Raw genomic sequence first — 21,813 nt, 5'->3', positions numbered from 1 at the left:
ACCCTCCGCCGCCATGATCGCCGCCTCGGCTTAGGAGTACCGGTACAATGTGTGACGTCACGAGATTCGATCGCACGCGCGCGCTAGGCGTCGTGCGGCGCTAGCGTCTTCGTCAGCTGACGCCGATGCGACGGTGGAGCGTTGCTCGAGTCTCTTGAGGGCGGCCTACTGCGCGGGGTCATTCGCAAAGCGCGGGTACTGAATACAGATCGGATCCTCTTGTCCAGTGAACGTAGGAAATGCACGGCCAGGTCTTCAGTATGCGTGACGTCAAAATACCGAGCCGCATTCGAAGTTATTGCCGCCACTGTCGCTAGCTCGGTGCAGCCACGCGTCTTCAGTGGAAACTTGTAGATGCTTGAGAGAAGCTAGGGCAATGACAGACCCGGTTTCATGCTCAACAGTCCCTTCGCTTGGCCGCACGTTACTGAATAAATAAGTGCCTGGCCTGAACCAGCGTCTTTTACGTCTGTTAAACTTCGGCATTAGATGGTGCAAGTCTTTCGCCTATTAAATCTATGCACGTCCTCACCCACAGCACGAATAGGTCTTCAAAACTTGCCGTTTCACCGTCCTTTCTAAGTTTCGAAGAGACTCGTAGACAGGCGTTGTAGTTCACGGAGCGTCGGTTTCCGTCACTGCTGTTTCCCTGGCGTCAGGAGCGTCTTGAGTCAAAGACCAAGCGCGTGCGTAGCATTTGGGTCTCGGGTGTGTCATGGACGCGCAGCCGAGCAGCACACGAGAAAAGAAACGCGACCGACCCGAGAAGTCGCACTGCCGGCGGACGTCTCCGAAAGCGTCGAGAATAAATAACTTTCGGGGGCGCCGGGCTTTCCCGAAGCTTTCTGGCAAAAGTCGCGTCGCTGACTCACCGTTGAAGTTCAGTCTCTTTAAAGTGCGGCTTTTACTTCCCCTCGTTAAAACAACGATGGAGACACCCGGCGGTCACGTGCGTTCACCAGAGAACTTTTTTGCTGTCATTTAAATAAAGCGGTCGGCGACTTAGTTGCTGTGCGTTCGGCGATAAGGTCGTTGTTCACACTTGTGGTGCTGCACGGCAATTGTCAGTGGCGTGTGGGAATATGCACTGTTCCCTGAAAGTTAACTTTATTTTAAAAAGCTGACGGCATACGCGTGTTAATATTAACAATAATTGTTAGGGTTTTACGTCCCAAAACAAATATTATGATGAGGGACGCTGTAATAGAGGGCACCGGAAATTTTTGACCATCTGGTGGTCTTTAAAGTGCACCTATAGATTTAAGTGCACGGGCCTCTCGCATTTCGCCTCTAGTGAAACGCAGCCGCCGCGGCCGGGATTCGATCCCGCGAGCTTCGGGTCATCAGTCGAGCACCATAACCACTAGACCACCGCGGCGAGTGCTGACTAATATTGAAAAGCTAAAAAGCATACAAATATTTTGGTCGCTTTCTATCGGCCCCTCTCACAAGCAAAAGTTTTAAATTAGGCGCCCCAAAAGAACTTACCTTTATTATTGCACAATTCAAGCAACTAATTACCCATGCGTTGTACCGACAATTTGCCCTTATATTGGTATGAAATCCCCCACAGCGTGCGAAAGTGAACAACGCACATTACTACGACACACATATGTTTATTTTCATCGTCAGTTATTGTACAAAAATAGTAGCAAATATGCCAGCGGCCTAGGATGCCTAAGCCAGCTGAGGCACTTCTTTGTACTTCTTACCCCTGCATAAGATTCACGCATTTGGTCACTGACTTAAGCAATCAAAAAGAAAACAAAAAATTAAACCAAAAAGCAAGCACACTTGCGCTTATAAGATGTCGGCAATGTGCACATCGCGTGCGTCATAAATTTTGTAGCCAACTATAGTGCCTCTTGCGCAAAACAGCTGGTCCGGTGAAATGGCTGTCACGGTAGTCGTTCATCTGTACAAGGACGTCGATTGCGCTGTGCTTACATTGTGGCGAACAACTGTAGTTTCTTTAGAAAAGCTTTGCGGAGATAATTTGTGGATGCAGCACGCTTGCTCAACATTGCACGATGTATAACGCGTAAAAGAAAGCCTGTGCCTTTAAAGATGCTTATCTACTATGCATTTTCAAAGGTCTTTTTGTTAAGGATTCAATTCCTTTATCTTCAGAGTAAGCAGGGGCCGAAGCGTTTTCGCTTAAAGATATGGAAGTACTTGCTGTCGCAATCTCCTTATTGCCTTATTTTTTTCCATGCCGTCCAACTGAGGAACACAATGTTTATAAGCTTGCAAACTTATTTCGACTACACAGCAACACAAGATTAAAAAGCAGAATGCAAGGAATCGGCCTTCGTTAAGCCCTGAATATTACTACTTGAGACAGAGGTATAATACTTGTAAACAATAGATGGGCAGCTTTACCAGCTCTGGTCCTCCATACGTCATAAAAATAATACAACAGCTAAGTGTAAGCAGGTACGAAAAACCTAGTAATGAAAGAGGTTCGACTTCAGCTGTTTTCTTTCTGCATCGTGGCAGAAAAATGGAACGAAACAAAATGCGAACCATAGGAAAATAAAATTGTCCCCCATTTGACAATAACACAACGCTACTAAGTTGATACTAATGAGTGGTCCAGTTCTAGGTTAAACTACAATACTAGAGTACGATGGTATTCTCAGGTAATAGCAATTTTCACTCATTTTCGTGATTTGAAGCATAGTAGGAACTATTTTTGCGGCAGACTCATGTCGCGACATAAGATCATAAACGATAGCTACGCGAAAAGCTAATAATCTCTTAATCAGAGACAATACTGCTGCGTTTAGATGAAATCGAAGTGAACACTGCTGAACAAAGAAAAAATGTTGAAGTAGAAAATTTCAATAGCTGCTCAGGCAGAACAAAAACACAAGAAAGAGTGAAACTTCTTTCATTTATACTCCGCTGTAAAAGCAGCGCACTGGAAGGAACAGCCTAAATTTACCCAAAAAATAATTTGTACAAGCACTTTAGTTTTCAAGATTTCCACCGTCGTTGTTTGTGGTTGGCGTTCATATTTTCCTACTACAAACGTCCCGACAAGTTTCTTTTTTTTCTTGTTTGAAAAAGTGGTTTTCTATACACAAGCACCAGGAGCAAGATTGTGCTTAAGCAAACAGTGTCCAGCAAATAAAATTATATATTTTTCCAACCACGTAAACGACTCTACACGTACAGCTTGACCAGTGTTAGTATTACCTAGTATATGTCCAAGTATTGTCAAATGTAGCTCCCTTAAAATGAGCGAACTAGATGGTGCCTAGGCTTTAATAAGGTGCGCTTGCAATGACTTGTTTCGATCTTTCTGTCGGTTGGAGTGAAAAGTCTCCCGTAAGAATTATACGTGGACTGTAGGCGTACAGTCGCACTCAATATGACTTGCAACACAGGAGCGCGTGGACTCACGAGTTCAAAGACAGCGCGTGGCTACAAGTTGCCTTAATTTCCACAACCAAGATATATCTTCTTATTTGGGATCATCCCCGGGTTAGATGAACAGCGTTTAGTTGTAGAAATAAGGAATAATGGATGCCATTGGTGATCTTAAAGCTTGTGAGGCCACGCACTCCCGTGTTGCAAGTCATATTGAGCGCAGCTGTATAAGTTGTCTTCTGGAGCATCGCTTCAGCAAAGCATTTAGATTAGAATCTTCGGCTGTTATCAAGCATCCAATGACTATTCTCACCGCCTTCAAGTGCGCTGCATCTACGACGTAAATACTTGCCGAGTCATCATGAGTGATGCAATACAAACACACACACACTGCAGTTCAAAAACTCTCGCAACACTGTAAAGTAATGTCCTGGTCATGGTCGAGGACACGGAGGTGCCGAAAGTTGGCCACGTGGTTTTCGTGGGTGTCCACGTGTCGATCGATGATGAGGCAGAAGTTTTCAACTCCCGCTGATTGCTCAGGTGATAAGGAATGACCGGACTATTCTGCCCAGACGCTCCCAAGATAAGTCGCTCATCAAAAGCGATTGCCGGCCCCGTCTTTGCAGTGCCCGGTTCTCTGCAATGGCGCTGCCACACTGGACCTACAGTCAACCAAGTGTCTTTTTTTTTGTCAGCAACGTGTTGTAGCGACGTCAGGAAAAACAGAGATTTGGTTTTCAATGCCGTGAGAGATGCTTTAAATCAGTGGTTAACCGACTCGTTTCACACCTTAACGCAGAATTCCTAAAATCACCTCAAACATACGCGCGTGTGCATTGGGCAGGCTCTTGCTGGCAGCACTCTTACGGGTAAGAAGGAGGGATCAAAGTGGGAAGGTATATACATTAAGTAGCAATGGTGAGTAGACTTAACGCAATGCGGGTCGCATGCGAGAGCCGGGCGCGTCACGTGTCTAAGACGCACTAGCCAGGCATCCGAACCCAACTGCATTCAGTCACGCCACTAGCCGGTGTTCGTTGCCTCGCCGTGCTCCGTTTCGCGATATGGCGTGCGCGCATTGCTCGAGCCAGGCAGCTCTAAATGTTGTTGCTAAAGAAAGAAAGCTTTCGTGACATTCCCCACACCGGGAAATTCGACGTCTGCAAAGTAAATGAAGTGTATAAAAAATACGAGGCGCTGCGTCATAGCGTACGGCCGGCAGTTCATTGGTATACCAGTATTCTACGGATAATATCGCTTTCATAGCTTCTTCGGAGCGAAATTTGTTAGGTCGTGATGTTAGCGTTTGTATCAACTAATTGTGGCAAGCCGTTCTGGCGACATTACAGACCAGTCGACCGATCATTCGCAATACTAGTAGTAGCCGCTGCGGAAGTCGTATCGTTCCAGTGTGACAGCGCCTTCAGAACTGGCCTCCCTTCTTTAACACTGCCTTGTGTTTTACGACAGCCCATTCAAATGAATGGACACCTCGAGGTAACACCGCTGCAGCCATGTCCTGCGCTCAGTCTTCGCCCGAAGTCTCTCGTGACGACTTGTGCATCAGTCTGCAGAAGCCACTTAGCCTGGAGGTCACGCTCTTCCATTGAGCTTATTCAGGGCCACGTCCTCCTGATAGACTCGCGCCCTGAAAACCTTAGTGATGGCCTCGATGCTCTTGTTCTTCGTCTCCGGCAGCTTCTTGTAGATGAAGACCCAGAAGAACACCAGCACCATTGTGAAGATCAGGAAAGTGAAGTGCTGAATCTCCTCCTGCGTAACGAGTAGCACGATTGTTAATGAGTGTCTACCTTGCACGGCTACATATTATTGCCGAGGTCATAAATTATACCTTTTACATGCATACAAGTGAACCCCTTATTATAATTAAGTCGTTGCAGCACATTGAAGAATTATTTCGAATAAAGCTGAGAGCGTAGCCTCCTTTTTAAGGCGGGAGTTCTTAGATGCCTCATCAAACGTGAAAATTGACCGTCGGCATTGGCGTCCCGCGTTGGCTCCGTTAACACGAGTTATGCAAGAAATCATCATCACGCGATGACGTCGCCATATGACGTCATAATGACGTCACAAATACCAACATTTGCGACGTCATTATAACGTTACCATGGCGTCATCTGATGACGTCATCACATGACATTGTCGCTTGGTGAAAGCGGGGTCGATCACGGAGGCAGTGCAAAAATAGATGAGGTGCAGAAAGCTTGCAATGCCACCGATCCTGGAGTCATTGCAAAACCACATTAGGTGCAGAAATGTTTCGGAGGGGGGCGGGGTAGAATCAGTATGTCGACTGAGAAGAAAGAAGAAAAAGAAGAAGCAGTAGCTTTCGCCTTCGAGTCGTCTTAGGCGAATGCAAAAGGGACCATTTTTTATTCTTTAAGGTGATAATAATGCCCGCAGATGTCGTTCACTACACCTCCTCAACAACATATTAATTTTGCCTAAAACAATGCTTAGAAAAGAAACCGTTAAAAACATACAGTGGCATGGCGTATACACTGATGGCTCCATCACAACATAATACTGACCTTTAGCATTAGTCATGTATTATTGCAAAATAAATGCCATCTCGGTCTTCTGTGCTTGTTAATAATAATATTATCTGGTGTTTAACGTCCCAAAACCACGATATGATTATGAGAGACGCCGTAGTGGAGGGCTCCGGAAATTTCGACAACCTGGGGAATTTTAACGTGCACCTAAATCCAAGTACATGAGCCTCAAATATTTTCGCCTCCATCAAAAATACAGCGGCCGCGGCCGAGATTCGATCCCGTGACCTTCGGATCAGCAGTCGAGCGCCCTAACCACTAGATCACCGTGGCGGGGCCTTCTGTGCTTGGTAACAGCATCAGAGCTTGTAGTCATTTTTCTGGCCAGCGACTCCATCAAACTATCGAAGACGCCTCTTTTGAAGATGCCTCTAAGGTAAAAAAAATCTACAAGTAATGCCTGTTATGCTTTCCTGGGCTTCATTGTTTGCTTTATTTGGTTGTGTCTAACAACAACAACAAAAAAAACGTGACCATCTAACCAGTCCTTTGCTCGTATTATTCCTGTGAAATTAAATGTTAAAGTGAATTCCTTATCGAGGTAGGGTTATCGTAGAACCACCCTTATTCCCATGTCCCACTCTGACGTGCAACACCTCACACGAGGCCTCTGGAGTGAACTGTGTGTCAAACTGTTCACAAAGCACAAATAAATATTTTGCAGTTGTTCCATAAAATACCGAATGAGCCGTCGACCTCCTCAGCGCATCAGTCTACACTTTGCACGCGCGTTATTTGTGCGAAACGAAGAACTGTTTCCGGCAAAATAATAATAACAAACAAATTAATTAATTAATTAATTAATTAATTAACCACGTTTGGTTAAACTTCAATTCTACCATTCTAATTTCCCTTTATGATAACCATTTAGCTGTCTGGTTTGAATGTACAAGCGAATAATTATTGAACTCTTTCTTTTACATCGCCACGGGGAGCGGGGGGGGGGGGCAGTGATGAACGCAGTACGGAAGAAGAAGACGCTTGATGATCTATCGTGCAGACTGCGCTCCATCTTGTATGCCTGCCTCCGAGTGCTGTACATACGTTGCAAATATTGACATTGATGACATTAGGTTTTCGTTTATGTTTACCGTAAACGCTTCGTTTAGCATCCAGGCGATGCTCCTTCGGGAGGAGGGGCAATGCCACGCGCTTAATATGCCAGCGAGAAAGAGGCAGACGAAGACGCAGTAGCTCTCGCGCCAGTGCCTTTGTTTTGGCTGTGCTGTGCCGACCCCGTTCGGGACTTGGGGCCTTGTTTAATACAAAGGCGACGTGCACAATATATTCTGCAACAGCTTTTCTCCCCGTAACATTTTGGTGGAGGTGCCTTTCTTTTCTTTTTGTTGATTAGTTAATACTCCACACATTTAAAATTTCATATGAACAATTCTCGGTCAATCCTACGGTGTGTGGACGAGCCATATGTAAAGGATCATCATGATTATCATCATCAGAACAGCGAATTCTCGCTTTATTTTCTTTCATTAGTTCCATTAGCGCTTACATGCTTCGAAAAATCTTCGCTCGTGCGAAGTCAGTCAGCTCTTCTTATAATTACCAAAAGTGACAAGAATGCAAAGAAAGAGAGAGAAAAAGGAAAGAAGGAAAAAACATGGCTGATCCCTCCGTCGTAGGAATCGGTATAACACGAAAGTGAAACGTGTCTTCACAGAAGTAGTGCTTATTGTGTAGTGATATATGAGAGCTTGTACTATGTCTATTCATGTTTGGCAGCTATAGCACCGTTTGACGTGGATGCATCCATGTTGACAGCATGTTTCTATCGCGACGACTAACGCCCATGATCATGATTAAACCGTTGTGGTAGCTGACGGTGTGAACATATATATTTGGACACAGCGAATCGTGAATCGCGCGTAAGGACGATATCAACAAGCTCATAATCAACACTGGTACCCGGTATGCGCTTCTTCAAAGCGTCGTCAATTAAGGAGAGAAACGGCACGGTGTGCGCTTTCTAGTAATGGGTAGCCGACGCCTGTGCTCATGCATACATAACACACACTGCGCTTCAGCCACACGGGAGGTAGAGGTTCGTAGCCTGAGCCGAAAACGCGTGCGTCCCGCTGGCCTCTGTCTCGCAGGCGCTGTTCTCGCTCCACCAAGGCACGCCATTCGCCCGTCGAAATCGCGTCCTTTCTGCAACGCGTATTGCAGCAGTTTTGTTAGTCGGTGCTCTCGCAATTGAAGCAGTCGGTGGCGGAGCAATCCCGTTGGTGCACGTGGAAGCTGCACTACTCCGATGAGCCGACGCACGCTAACACGAAGCCAAAGGCAAAGAACGTAACTGCGTCAAGGGTGCCTCGGCGACGCCAGCGCGGCCAGTCGACTGGGCTGCAGGAATTAGGCGCCTTTTCCTCTTCAAACCACTACCACCACCACCACCACCACCACCTCTCTGGTACCGAGACGCTTTAACCAAGACCTCCGATATCGCGTGCAATCTCGGAGTAAGCGCTAGTAAGTGTCGATCGTGAAGCATTACTTCTTTTCACATCTCACAGACGGCGGCACCGCCCCGCTCCGCCCGCCGCGAAAGAGAACGTGTGAAAGATATAACGCGCGTTCGCGCCGTGTCTAGCATCTCCCGAATTAGCTTAGTTGGTAGGGCGTCGGGCGCTTGCCGTCGCGGCCGCAACATCGTGGGTTCGATTCCCAGCGGGGTATCTCTTTCTTGGTTTTTTTCTTCCTCACCCGTTTGCGTCCATTTTATCAACGTCATATCCTTGACGGATGTACTTGGTGGACCCAGGCATAAAACACTTTCGTGTTAAAAAGGAACGTGTAAGGGCTGAGTGTTCTTGAGGAACACTCAGCTTAACCAGAGCTTGTGAAGGACTCTTCTTATGTATATATGTGTGTTCGTGACAGTATGTACTATTTGTGTGTATATGGTGTATATGTGATCATTGTATATACCATAACCACCCGACACCTGGAGTAGCAAGCCAGGCGACAAACCAGGCTAACCTCTCTGGGCATTTCATTAAAGAATCTTATCTCTCTATATATATAATGGCACAGCGCCAGCTGATGACACACAAAGCGTAATAAACGAAACGGCACGACCGCTGCCATTTCTTGTTAGTCAGTTCGCGCTGTTTCATTATGTTAATTCCCATAGTCGCCCAAATTCCCATATTGCCGAATAGGGGGAACTCAGAAATTGAGCGTAATATAGAGTGCATAAAGGCGCTCGCAATTCTTACCATGAGAGGAAGGAAGGCGAGCCCCACAACGAAATTGGCCGCCCAGTTGACGGCCACCGCCAGGCTGGTGGCGATGGGACGGGCGCCTTGGCCGAACAGCTCCGTCACCAGAAACCACGGTATGGAACCTGCGCCGTAGGTGGCCTCCTTATCAGATGCTCCCAGTGCACAATGTAGTCACTCTGGTATCCCAATTTTAATAAGTGACACCCGGTTTGCATTGTAATGGTATAACCCAATTGTCATGATGATGTCAGTAAGTTATGTAATTATACCACGGCGCAAGAAAACAAATGTTTCTGCCCAGGCGTGAAAGTGGAGCATGTTGCTGCTTTTAGCAGCTGTCAAGATGCGGTTACGGTGAATCCCTAGACAACACAACAACATAGTCATAAAGATACCGATTGATTTCGCGGCCCAGAAGAACAAGCAACCCTCAAAACACGATAGCTGTGAGAGCAATACAGTTCACGTCGCGTGAGCATTCTGAAGTTTTTTTAGTGCAAGATGGATAGCAGCATTAGTGAAAATTCGAGTGCAGTATTGAGCGTCTTGCGCCGAGCGAGACATTCTTAAATGTGACAATACTGTAAGAAATCTATGCCATCATATAGTCTCGTGGTCGTGACGATGAAGAAAGTGGCAGTCTGGCTGTTAAAGATGAAACGTTGGTTTTATCTTTCTTCTCGAAGCGTTGGTTTCATCGACATTTCTTGTTCGGACACTGCTCACCACGTACGTATACTATCACGAGTTTAATTGTCGTTAGGTGGGAACAGGAATAGAGTACCGTAGGTAAATAAAGACTAACACTGCGCTACAAGTGAATTACTACGAATTCACTCAAGAATAACGTGTGTGGATTGCATCTAACATGGCACGGAATCAACGGGAAACAGTGCTTAGCACCCAAGACAAATAAATTAGGAACATTGGTTAATTTCTTGCCAAGGTTGTAGTTTCATTGCTGCATATTCGCACACTATGCTTGTTGATTTTCTGGCCCTTTGTGTCTAGTCTGCGGCTACAAATGGCGCACGCAATGGTTATAGCAGTTCTTCTCCCTTATATGATTTCAGTAATCATATTTATTTTCGAGAATTAAACGCATATGTCTCATGCTGCACGCGTTTTTCAAAGATGTTGTTGACATACTCATCTTAACTCTTAAAACAAAATAATTTCCAGAAGCCGAGCTACTGAATCAACGTAAGTATACTGCGCGGTAGTAAACACGGACGACAAGAAGACACAAGGACAAGCGCACCAACTCGCCCAATCGTCCACCTTGATTAGCTACTGAATCAATCGCGCTAATATGCGTACCTGGACCAACAGCAAATGTGATGACGAACATGGCAAGACCAGCAATACTGATGTAGGACACCCATGTAGCGTGTTCCTGCGATGGAAGTATACAGAAAGGCATGTAATCTGGAGATGTCAGTTCTGCTATATGCATTGCTTATTACATTTGAGACGATATGTTTTGAGAAAAAAGGAAGAAATAAAGAAATAGAGGAGGAGGCGAACGCAAGAGAAATACGATAAACAAATGAAGTCCAGATAACCAAACAAAATAAAATAACTTTTATAAGACCTGCCTGGTGTAAGTGTACAACATCAGGATCGTGTGCTGCATTTCATCCGGACTTCTGTTCAAGGTCATCCCGGCCGCGGCGGCCGCATTTTCGATGGAGGCGAAAATGTATGACGCCAGTGTACTTAAATTTAGGTGCTCGTTTAAGAACCCCAGGCAGGTGGTCAAAATTTCCGAAGCCCTCCACTACGGCGTCCCTCAGAATCATTTCGTGGTTTTGGGACGTTAAACACCAGATATTATTACATTATTCTGTTCAAGGTCCTTAAACATCACTAGACTGTGTTTGCCTACAAATACCAAGTAAGCATTTTCTCGTACCAAGTACAGAGTCCCGTGTGACGTTGCAGGCAATGCGCGATACTTTGTTTGGTCATGTACGCAGAATGATGCAGGAAGACACTGTTCCAAGACTTGCTTACCAAGCGGTTCGTTCAACAGGTAGTGTTCAAAGAACATTGTCTGCCTTCCTTTTCTGTAAGGAACACATGTTTCTCACATGCGCGCTCACAAGAGAGTCGCAATTCCCGATAAAGTTCATCGTATAAAATTGCGCACAGCAGTACACAGCAGCAATGAAGTTCACCTTATAAAACCCCACTAAAGAAATACACGGCCGTCGTCAAATTATAATGCTTAGAATGCAAGAACGCCCATGTACTTAGGTTTAGGTGCACGTTAAGAAACCCCAGGTGGTCAAAATTAATCAGGAGTACCCTACTATGGCGCGCTTCATAATAAGATCGTGGCTTTGGCACGCAAAACTTTTTAATTACATTTCATAACTTATAGCACCTGTTTGGAGCACAATATAAACCAAAATTGCATATAGTCGGCCTGTATTCAACCCTTCCAACAATTAACTAAAGCGATCGCCCACACGGAGGAGTAGACTTCTGTTTAGGCTTTAGCATTATGATTATAAGCGTTTTACCTTGAGGGCTAGCGTGATGGTGAGCACGACGGTGCATATCGCCATGCCAGCGAGGCCTGTGAGTAGCAGTGTCCTCCGGCCCGCACGCTCCACGACGACCATGGAGACCAGAGTCATGAGGACGTTGACTAGGCCCAGGCCGAGTGTCGCACGCAGAGCTCCTTCGACGGACAGACCGGCCGTCTTGAATATGTCCGTCGAGAAGAAGATGGCCTGCAGTCGTGACGATATGCTCTCGATAACAAAGAAAGAAATGTTTCGATCGACGGCGTCATCATTTAGCCTATGTATTTCAAAGGGAGCCCTCCATAGGAACCCACAATTCGCATGGACAAGTGGGTCATATATCCATGTAGGTTGCTACACACTACGCGCTGCATGATTTTCCTACAATATTTACTAGAGGGAACTGTGGTGCTGCGATCGTTCAGCCACTTAGGGAATGATTGAGTACATGATTCGCCTAGCCTTCGTGCTTGTGGCTTCGAACGCACTTGTGGCTTTTTTTATTGTTGTATTCTGATTTTTGTTTCGTATAGAAGATAGGCCCGTTGTGAACCTCGTTAGCTAATTTGAACTGTTGAGCCTACAAGGGTCTAGATGGTGAAGTGGGAGTGCTGAACTTTTATTGAACTTCATCTTGCGACAAAGTGGCTGCAGGCCACACGGAGCCACACGGAGCCGAAAGAACGATGTCCAGGCAAATCTATGTACTACCCATAATTTCCATGCTGGCTGAGGCGTCATGCGTTGCAGCTCCCATAGACACTAGCGCCAGATTTCTGTCTAGTTTACTGTTACGAAACTCTATGGCGCACTGTAGTGTATCAAGATCTGATATGAGGGTGGCGGCCATCGTTATGGAATCGAAGCTAGGAAGCTTTTCTTCAGACACACATTGCGAGCATGGCGCAGTCATATGGTCGCGCCTCTCTTTCGTACATGCGCCGTCCGTATTCCCAGAATGAATCATTGCTTCTCACCACACGAGGCCGTATGAGCGAAAAGAAAGGCTTACTATTCTCCGGTTGCGTTATGGCGAAACACTGATTAAATGAAAGCGGAAAGAAGGAAACAGCTATCACTCGAAGAAACTATGCGTTCTCTGTTTTGTAAGCCTCTATCAGCGCCTAAACGATATGGCGACGGAATTACCATAACTAAGGGTGCTTTTTTGTGGACTGGTAGATGATAATAGAGCGTCTTGTATGCAATGCGCAATGAAACAGACCCACGACCTTCGCATGACGCTGCGAACTTTGTGGCAACCGGCGGCGAGATTGTTTTTTTTTTCGGTCTGTTGAAGTCATTTTCTTTATTCTACTTCAATTATTTCACTTCAATTAAAACATAGACTCCACAACAACCGCTACTGCTTTCCCTGGCTTCATTGCCCGTTGCTGTCATGATAGTGCATAACAATAAACGGGCCCCTCGACCCACTACCCTTCTTTCGTTTATACCTTGAGAGGTTAGGCGAATAAGATTAATTATGTTAAGTGCTTAAGTGTCCCTTCTGTGCTCTTATTTAACCATGTGCAGAACTTGGCAAATGTCTCGGACTGTCCTCTGTGCTTTTTCTATATTTTCATTGTTCTGTTTAAGGCCGAGGTAAGTCCCTGGGGATCCGTCGTCCGCGCTTTCTAGCCAAGCTTCGAGAGCAAAGCCTGTCGAGAGAGAGAGCATGGGTAAAGTTAAGTGGGTGAGAGGGAAGCCTAGCGTAGCGAGTTGAGCCTGGTGGAGAGGGCGAAGCTGAGTAGAGAGGAGGAGAGAAAAGGCAAAGCTATGGAGGGAGCGAAGAAGGTGGTGTGGAGAGGAGGACCGGCTGATAACCATCCTGGAATAGCTGAGGCTCTCGCATTCGTCCTGGAACGTTCGGCAATGGCCAAGCTAAACCTGATTCCACCAGCTCTGCCGTTTAATCAGCCTTCGCGACGTTTAAGTCAGTTGAAGCTGCGCATAATTCTCGTATTTTTAGTTACGTATATAATGGAAACAGGAGCAGCTGGAAGCAGCAGACTCACCATCTCCTATAAACTACAGAAATCATTGAACAAAAGTTAGGTAATCTGAACCGGGTGAATGCGGAGCGTTCCGCAGCCTTGTAGTACAGAAACATTGATATCGGTGTCATAGCCAAACAGTGGGCGTCGACGGACTCACCGCATTAATGCCGGACAGCTGCTGGGCCAACATGACCATTAACGAGACGATAAGCGGTGCTCGAAGCGATGCGTTGCGCATCATCTCTGGCAGGGTCACCTGAGAAGGGAAAATGGTAAACGTTCGTGAAAGTGCAGCTCGGGAAAAGGCGACCTGCAAATTCATAGACTGATATATTACATCCCTGTGAGCACTGTATTATCGATAAGAAGACATACAGACAAGCGCTGGGTTTGAGTCACAAAAGATGTTACTAGAACTATGCAAAAAAGAAAAAGAAAAGCGCAGTAAAGGCAATGCTTTCCCCTTGACATGTTAAAACAGTTCTGCACGCACTCGACCTGCACGCACTCGGAGGGGGTAGTTTTCAAACACCCTTTATATATGCTCGTGCGTGGGTTTGTATGTGTGAGTGTACATATACGCATGCAAAACTTTAAAGATTAGGGGATGGGAGGGCGGGGGGTTGATCCCCCCAGCGCACCCTCTGGGCAAGCCAGGGCTGAGCGTCTTCGGCATGTTCACGCTACGTTTTACTTCGGTCGAACTAGACGAGTGAATTCGTGGCTTCAAGTTGAGACGCACTTCCAGATACAAGCGTTAGTGTCAGAACAGCGCGTAAGCTATATTTCTTTCTTTGAATCCCACAGATAACCTTGCTTCCCAAAGCCTGTTATCATCCTGTACCCAGGGAGGTCCCGGACTTGTCTCAGGGTGGAAAAATCTGTGATCACCCTGACGTGTGCAATGCACGAAAAATCACAAGCCATCCCGAAGATCAATATGCCGAAAATTGGAGCTAGCACGGAAGGAACGAAGAGGTAGCGGGGCTCACCTTTGGCACGAATTCAGCAGCTTCGGCTTCGTTCTTCATGACTGCCATCTCTTTGTCTACGTCACGTGTACCACGGAGCCGGACAAGCGCTGTCGAAAAATGAAGCAAGAAACAGTTGGTGTTTTATGTGGCTTTCATTGACGTCAACTGTCTAAATATTTCCTTAATTTTATATCCTATTTCCTCAGCAACAAAGGAACAATGGGTATTACTTGATCGTACGCGCCTTTTTTTTATTGAAATGATGAAATAGGAGAGGTTGGTGCCATTATGGTGGCGCCGGCTACTCCTTCTCGCTTAGCCTTGTTTTATAAAAAATAATGATAGTAACTGCGTCGTCTAATTCCTACTAATGACTGTAAATTATTTTTCCTACGAAATTAACATTGTTCAAGTTATACCTCGTCAACATACCTTCCTTTGGCGAAAAAAAATTATATATAGGCAGCTATAATTTTCAGTAAAATATCAAAGTTAGAAAGGCAGTGCTCACTTGACAAACCCGTAACAGGGCACTCGGTCGAAGTATTCTATCCACTGATAGAAAAGAATTAGTTCATATTTGTGGTTTCACGTGCCAAGCCACGATATGATTATTAGGCACGCCGCAGGGGGGACATTTACCTGCTAAGCACATTTACCGGTACATTTACCTGCTCAGCTACCATGACGGGTGAAACTAAAGAACTCATGATTAGCTTAGTGCAATGATCTTATTTTTCTTGCTGCTTGCTTGGCTAAAATACAAGCAAATATTTTATTGTGCAGACGCAGGTGGCCTCTGAGGCGTCTCACCCTCCTCAGCTTGCTTGGGCCTCCCCCGCACAAGAAGCAGGTACTTGGGCGACTCCGGGCAGAAAGGCAGCGACACTACCATCAGCACCGATGGCACCACAGTGAGCGCTGCGGGGAAGATGATGAGAGAACAGTGAGCGGCGAAGACAACGTCATGGTTTGATATCGAAAACGATGTCATGTAATGCTGCTTCCACCCACATTCTGTAATTGGGCGTGATATGCGATGCCCGACGTCGCTTTCTGACCGAGACAAACGTCGCACAGGCAAATAAACTTAACAAAGGAACGCAAAAGAAGTAAGCAAACAAAACATAAAGAAATTAAACATCTCAATCCAATGCGTGGGTTGTCTGCCAATTTTGTGTGTGTGTTTGTGTGCTTGCTTGTTCGCGCGCGCGCGCGCGCGTGTGTGTGCGTGTTTGTGCGTGTGTGTGTGTTCCCGTGTGTGCTCGTGTGCTTGCAAACTATTAATTCGACTTAATCATTCTTAACCTTTGGCTGCTATCTTTATGTATATTTATTTTGATTACCTTGTCTTCTAGATTCGCTGCGAAATTCCCTAACGAAACTGCAGTCTGCCAAGCGAAGAATATGGCATTCGGGAAACCTGAGAAACCGCGCAGTGAGAGAACGAGATCTTGGACTTTGCCAAAACATTTCCGAGTAGTTCTTTTTGTGTAAGCCAAGTCCTTGGGGAAGCATTTCTATCGCCTGTTTTTCAGACTGCACTTACGCAACGGAGATACGCGCGCCTGCTGTCGGCTAATCGCCAACACGAGCGGCGATATTAGCATCGCACGCGACCGCGACGTTCTCAGCACGTGAGATGCGTTCCCTTTCAGCGTGAAACAGGGTACACACGGGAAATACTAAACTATTATGCTGCAGTCCTAGGCGCCAGAGCCAAGGCCAGATTGTAAGGTAGGATGTAGTGGGGGGAGAGGGGGGTGCTCTCGATTAATTTTGACCATCTATGATTCCTTATAATGTGCGCTTAAATTTATGTACATGAATGCTCTGGCATTTCGTCTCACTGAAATGAGACAAAATGCCCGCTATTCGATGTAATCCTATGGCAAAGCTACCTGGGAGATTTTGACCACTCCTGTACATCTCCATTTCAGCTGCAGTAATGAGTAATAGCGATGATGTATCTGCGCACTTCGAGGTTGTAGGTCAGCTTATATGTTAACGGGACGAGAATATTTCAAGGCATTAACACTTGCCAAATAAGTACGGCCACAGCTCGTCGTTTCCCAGGATCTGTGGGATACCGAGCAGCTGTGCCAGCAGGATGGACAGCGTAAGCACGAGCTGGTATATGGTGCCAGCCGCGCCCCGGTAGCGCACCGGTGATATCTCGGTCAGGTACATGGGAGCCAGCCCCGCCGTGAGACCTGCAAACATTGGTATATGAAGTCGAGAGTTTGGCGGAAACCCGCCTGGCCAGGGAAAGACATAGACGAAGGAAACACAGCGCCGACCAAAAGTAAAATATATTCTTAAAAAGACGTTTCGGCTCCCACACGGGAGCCTTGTTCACAATGAAGCATGTGCAGCAAGTTCGCTTATTTATAAGGTTGTCTAATCACATGTTTGAGGCAACGGGCATACACAGGCGGAAGATTACCACAGTTCTTGTTCAGCGTGTGCGCAGTGGTTTGAATGAACAATGATTCGAGATGAAGCCGTGGAAAGAGTTTCTTTTCCGTGGCGATGACGGAAGCATCTTCCCAGTTGATCGCATGGCCCGTGGACACAACATGTTCGGCGAGTGCATTTGACGTCACCTTTCTGTTTTTCACGTCATTGCAGTGCTCGCGTAACCTTCTCTTGAAATTGCCGGTCTCACCGATATAAACATGTGTACAATCTGTGCAAGGGATTTTGTAGACGACACCTGGAAACCTCTCTCGCTCTAACTTGTCCTTGACGTTCGTGAGGCTGTTTCCAAGTTTGCGTGCAGGTATATGGGAGACCTGTACGTCGTAGGAGCGCAAAATTCTGGCGAGAGCCTCACTGAAGCCCGGAGCATACGGCACCGACGCTCTTTTCTTTGCTGAAGGATTGCTTGGTTGGACCGGCCGCGATAGTTGACGTTGAACTGAGTTGATGAATGAGGACGGGTAACCGCATGCGGCCAGCTCCCGACGGACGGTCTCCACGTCACTACGTGCGTCTTCTTCGCTTGAGCAAGTCCGTTGAGCCCGTTTCAAGAGAGTCGAGACGACAGAGCGTTTGTGGCAAGAAGGATTCAGCGATCTGAAATTCAGGTAGCGGCCAGTGTGTGTGCTTTTCCTGTAGACGGAGAACTTCAAGTGTCCGTCTTCTCGTTTTACGAGGACGTCGAGGAAAGGAAGGCAGCCCTCCGATTCTTCTTCCACTGTGAATTGTATCGAGTGTTCAATTGAATTTAGCTGAGATGTAAAGGCCGGCAAGGCCTCACGTTGTAAAACGCAAAAGCAATCGTCGACATACCGTAAGAATACTTTCGGTGGGACGGCAAATGAGGACAAAGCACGACTCTCGACCGCTTCCATGGTGAGGTTCGCGACGGTGACAGACACGGAAGCACCCATGGCAGTGCCATGTACCTGTTTATAGAACTTGTTCCGGAACGTAAAATAAGTGTTCTGCAAGCAGAACCGGAGAAGCCTCGCGAGGTCTGCAACCTCTATTGGTGTTCGGCTTGGCAGTGTCGCGTCAGCCTCAAGGGCCGAAGTGCACACTTCAACGGCAAGCTCGACAGGTACGCTCGTAAACAGAGACTTGACATCAAAGGACACTAGCACCTCGTCTTCTTCTAGTGGCAAGTCGCGCACTTTGTCAATAAAATCGGCAGAATTCCTAATGTGCGTCTGAGTTCGTCCGACAAGAGGGGCGAGGATTCTGTGCAGATAGCCAGACAGCTTAAATAACGGCGAGCGTGTGAAATCGACTATGGGGCGTAAGGGCACATCAGGTTTATGTATCTTCGGAAGGCCATATATGGCAGGAGCGGAGCCATTAGTGCACAGGAGTGAGTAATACAGAGGCTTGTGTTGGGGTGGCACCATGCGGAAGACATCAGCAAGCAATTTCTGCAAACATTGGTATAGTATGCGTCAGTCGTGCAGTGACTTTTTCCCTCAACGTGATGCTTCATGACTATAAACAGACAATGACCTGCGTTTCTCGGATAAAATTTGGCAAGAGGTGCCCTTTATTCACATGAACAGCTGTTGGTAAGTACTATACATATCTCGCAACTCTCCCGCCACTATAGCGAATAAAGCACGCGGAACAGCAACATTCATAAGTTTCCAGCATAGCGACATCGACATCGCTCTTTCTAGGGCCCCTGCAGCAACAAAGAAAATCTCGACCATGTTCTACGCCAGTTCCCGCTGTATAGTGTTTAGGCAGTCAATCGTTATTATATGCTCGAACTGCTAGACGAGCTACACAAAAAAATCCGCAAAATTCACATGTTCATCATGGCGCAAGGCTCAAAGATATTAATGTGGTTGTTGTGGCATGCGCAGCACTTTCCGCCCTACGAATGCACCGATCGACTCCCTTCAATTCTATAATTCCTCCTACACTTCTCCGATACTTCTTTGCAGGATAGCCAAAAGGATCTTCACATCAGTTTGACCTCACATTTTATTGACCGCTTTCTGTCTCACAACAGTCGCCCGACCCTTAATTTTACGGCACACATGGACCGTTTGTCTATAGAGCCGTAACCCTCACCTCAATATTGTCACATACTTTCATTTAGTCCCGTTCCTGTCATATATCGAAAACGCAACGTGGTAAGTATATAGATGCTACCAGATGAATATTTTAAGATTCATTACAAGTGCTGACTGACTTATTCACTTGCTGTTCTAGCTTGCAACCAGAAAGCGACGAAGGCGCTGCTGAAGTTTCTGCGCTCAACCGACCTCGCTAAACGGCTATGATGCTCCCGTGCTTGAGTGTGTGTGCGTTTTTCTTTCTTCTTTTTTTTACTCTTTCTTCCTTCCTTACCTTTCTATCATTCCTTACCCCTTCCCCACTGCAGAGTAGCAAACCGAAAAGCTTTCTTCTGGTTAACCAGCCTGCCTTTCACTTAACCTTTCTCTCTCTCTCTCTCCTGTTACGCTATTTTATTCAGTCCATTATTCAAGGGATCGATCGGCTGATAAACGAACCAACGGAGTGTCTATCAGTCAGCAACACTTTTTTTTTTCTCGCAGTCGTTCTGTGGCCTTTTCTTATTCCATGTCTGCGCTGCAGTAACACTCGCGGCGATCTTTCATATAACCTACGCTCGATTCCACAATGGAACGAAATCTATGCACTGTGGCGAAAATCACTATCAGTTTCACTTGATGCGAAGCTTGACCAATGCGTGTGATAAGAATAGCAGGTGAATGGAACTCGGTCTCTGCGTGCACCTGTTACGAATGTCGCTAATTATCGGCAGGAATTTCATTGTAACGCTCTTCGCAACCCTCGTGTCCCAGTGCCATGATTACAGATCTGCTAGTTCTTTGTCTTGCTAGTTCTTCGTTGCTCAAATATTTGCATGCCGTCGTCATCATTATCACTGCGATTGACACTATAAGTATTATCGTCATGCTCTTCAAACAAGCTTTTTTGTGGCCTTCACTCGCGTAAATTGCACTTAGAATATGCACTGAGTCCAGTATTCAGTGCTAAAGAAGAACTCTTGGAAAGGCTATGGTCATGACTTCGTTCATACATAAAAGTATTTTTGCCTATCCGTCTTCGCTTACATGCCAGATGTCATTGCTGATCGTCATAGGCGTGCGCACGGGGAAGGGGTGGGAGCTGCCCCCCCCCCCCTTATCATCAAAAGGGAGGCGGCAATTCTGCCTCGTACTTTTACTCAGTCGGACCTTTCACGTCATTTTTTTTAATGCGCAGGCTAATGGCTACGTATATTTTCTGACGATAATGACGACGAAAAGACCCCTGATGATGCATTCAAACAACTCTTTACATGCTACCTTGATTCTCGGAAAGCCGGAGACCAATCGGAGGCCCTTGTAAGAAGCACGTCATCGCTTCAATTTCATGTTTGCATTCATGGCGGAGCCCGTTTTCTTTCGACCTCGACCAACGGGGAGGAAGGGGGGGGGGGAATGTGGCGAAACTTGGCCCCCCTTAATGGAGAACCCTGCGCATGCCTATGCTGATCGCGTCACTTGGTTTATAGCTTTCAATAAACAAATAAAGAAATGTATCGTGAAAGAAGAGTTGAAGAGTATTGTGGCTACGCTGACGCGTACCGGCCCGTTATCTTATTGCGCATATAACATCCGTTATCTTGACCTTCACCTGAGGAAGAGATTATGTCGGACGGTGTCTGCAGTGCACTAGGCTGATGCTTTCGTCGCTTTCTCGCCAGCCAACTAGTGTCGGGTGAACCGAGATTCAGTCGCGTCAGCCGAGATGGCCACCTTGGCCATTACCAAGAAGTGCAATCAAAGGCCAAGCTCAGGACAGTGTCCGTGGCGGGGCTCGAAATCCGAGATTTATGTTGATGTCGCTACGCAGTTCCTGGCATGCCGTGATGTTGTCAGCCCGTTTTCTCTTGCCAACAATGTGCGAGCATCTCGAGAGAGACGCGCTCGGCACGTCCGACAAACGTGCTGTTTGCCACGTGAGCAATCTTATCTGGCCGTCTCTCTTAAGGGCTCCGTAAACGAGGCAGCAGATAACCCTCGAATGCTGACGAACGATGGGCTTTGCGAAGACGACTGCGCAGCTCAAACGACACGACGCGAGAATGAACACAGCCGTACGCTTCTCAGTGCGCGCGCATCGCTTTCTACAATCGTCCCGCGATTCAGCGGTAATAATTGTCGGGGTTTTACGTCCTAAAGCCCCGATATGCTAATGAGGGACGCCGTAGTGAAGCGCTCCGGAAATTTCGCCCACCGGGATTTCTTTAACGCCCCCAACCTAAATAGACGGGCCTCGAGCATTCCGACTCCGTCGAAATGCGGCCGCCGCGGCCGGTATTCGATACCGCGACCTTTGTGTCAGCAGTCGAGCAACAGGGCTCACGTACCTGGTGACACGTCTTGTTAAATTATGTGTTAGCTTAGCGTTGTCATTCTCGCTGTTTATTTCTTAGTGCTTAGCTGGACTTTTTCATTCTGGCAATGCAACTCATCTTTTTAAGTTCACCTTATATTATAACGCATTCTTAACGACCTTTGTTTTCATAAAGAAAATACGAAAAGATTACCGAAGCGCACAAGCGCATTTGAAACGGCGTACTGCATTTCTTCTTTTTT

The 21,813-nt window shown here is 46.6% G+C and overlaps 2 protein-coding genes across 2 annotated transcripts in view; one reads left to right on the top strand and one right to left on the bottom strand.

Moving 5' to 3' along the window:
• The window catches only part of LOC119389444 (uncharacterized), a 36,904-nt gene extending 21,270 nt beyond the window's left edge, over positions 1 to 15,634 (top strand). The window contains exon 5 of the mRNA XM_037656703.2: positions 15,488 to 15,634. The gene's annotated coding sequence lies outside the window, so the exon portion shown is untranslated. The remainder of the gene's footprint in view (positions 1 to 15,487) is intronic.
• LOC119389443 (solute carrier family 2, facilitated glucose transporter member 1) overlaps positions 1,592 to 21,813 on the bottom strand; it is a 45,501-nt gene continuing 25,279 nt past the window's right edge. The window contains exons 4-11 of the mRNA XM_037656702.2: positions 16,744 to 16,914; positions 15,515 to 15,622; positions 14,720 to 14,808; positions 13,885 to 13,983; positions 11,722 to 11,934; positions 10,514 to 10,589; positions 9,188 to 9,315; positions 1,592 to 5,151 (exon numbers count right to left, since the gene is read on the bottom strand). Of these exons, the coding sequence (XP_037512630.1) occupies positions 4,972 to 5,151; positions 9,188 to 9,315; positions 10,514 to 10,589; positions 11,722 to 11,934; positions 13,885 to 13,983; positions 14,720 to 14,808; positions 15,515 to 15,622; positions 16,744 to 16,914 (1,064 nt within the window). The 3' untranslated portion in view covers positions 1,592 to 4,971. The remainder of the gene's footprint in view (positions 5,152 to 9,187; positions 9,316 to 10,513; positions 10,590 to 11,721; positions 11,935 to 13,884; positions 13,984 to 14,719; positions 14,809 to 15,514; positions 15,623 to 16,743; positions 16,915 to 21,813) is intronic.

Source organism: Rhipicephalus sanguineus, chromosome 4 (assembly GCF_013339695.2).
Source record: "Rhipicephalus sanguineus isolate Rsan-2018 chromosome 4, BIME_Rsan_1.4, whole genome shotgun sequence".
Taxonomy (NCBI): Eukaryota; Metazoa; Arthropoda; class Arachnida; order Ixodida; family Ixodidae; genus Rhipicephalus; species Rhipicephalus sanguineus.
Note: the sequence above shows the minus strand (reverse complement) of the source record. Positions and strands in the feature narration are given on the sequence as shown.